We start from the raw sequence: 1,108 nt of genomic DNA, 5'->3' as shown, positions 1-1,108 counted from the left end.
TTCTCTCCTTCAGAGACGTACGGTCTGAATGATCTTCACTCCGAGCTGTGTGCCGGCAACCAGGGAGCAGCTACTGGTACGTCACCGTCAGTTTGTGTCGTTGATGTCTATATTTAGATGGGTATGGAATGACCCGCGATAAGGAGGCCTCGTCGTTGCTGCAGCCCCCAGTGCCGTTGACGAGGGCGGCTACCACCAACTGGCCACTCCTTATGAGCATGGAGCAAATCTTTGACAATAAGTGGGCTGGTGTGGAGGAGGCGGCGGCGGTGGCAGTGGATGAGGAGGCACAACAGACGACCTTCCTGCCTGGCTTTGATGATGATGAGGAGGAAGGGGGGACTGCACCCAATGCGGGTGGTGGATTTGATGGTAGTAGAGTGTTTGACATCGATTTTGAACTCCCTATTTCAGCATGGGGTGATGATGCGCTCGCCTCTACTGAGGAGGAAGTGGACATTGGCAACGCCTGGGGCTCGGATGAGGACTTGGGTAGTCAGTGTTGGTCTCTCTATAGGGTTACTTCTATCTGTAATGAGCAGGCCTTGGTGATCTCGATTTGCCAGCTGGTCCTGAAGTGCAGGCTGTTGACGATAGTGTGGTGACACCTGGTGAGTCGCTTCTGATCTACGCCCTCGACTACTATTGTTGGTCAGGGGAAGGGTATTCGAGGCGGTGGTTGAGGAATCGCAAGATGGTTCCTGACCTCATCGCTGCTGGGGACTTTGATGAGGCCTTAGCGACCCTGCAGAGAAGGTAGTCTTTGAATATACTAAAGATGGCTAGTGGTATTTTGTGTTATTGTTCAGAATTGGCCTGATCAATGCCATACCGTTGAAGCCACTTTTCGAAGAGGTTTACAGTGCCACTCGCTGCAGGTAGAGTCCATATCCCGATTGTTACGGCTGGTGTGATGTTACCTCTCAGTCTGCCCTCATTACCTCTAGAGCCATCGATTGCTCTCCCGGTTGTCACGTCTACTAGTAGTAGGCTGGGAGTTCCTGGAGCGGAAATTGAACCTGCACGACTGTTCACGGTATCGCATTGTGATTTGAGGAAGTTACAGTACTAGATGTACATCACGTCCAATTCCTTTTGGGGAAACTCA

General features: G+C 51.7%; 1 protein-coding gene across 1 annotated transcript; it reads left to right on the top strand.

The window, feature by feature from the left end:
• Positions 1 to 128: 128 nt before the first annotated feature.
• Pmar_PMAR027471 (coatomer alpha subunit, putative) lies at positions 129 to 882 on the top strand (the record flags this gene model as incomplete). The annotated part of the gene is made up of 5 exons (XM_002778354.1): positions 129 to 372; positions 415 to 492; positions 543 to 611; positions 657 to 756; positions 810 to 882. 5 exons carry the CDS (start codon positions 129 to 131, stop codon positions 880 to 882), a joined length of 564 nt encoding a protein of 187 aa, XP_002778400.1.
• Positions 883 to 1,108: the final 226 nt, after the last annotated feature.

The sequence above is a fragment of the Perkinsus marinus genome (assembly GCF_000006405.1).
Source record: "Perkinsus marinus ATCC 50983 genomic scaffold scf_1104296949828, whole genome shotgun sequence".
Classification (NCBI taxonomy): Eukaryota; Perkinsozoa; order Perkinsida; family Perkinsidae; genus Perkinsus; species Perkinsus marinus.
This window is presented reverse-complemented; position numbering and strand designations above follow the sequence as displayed.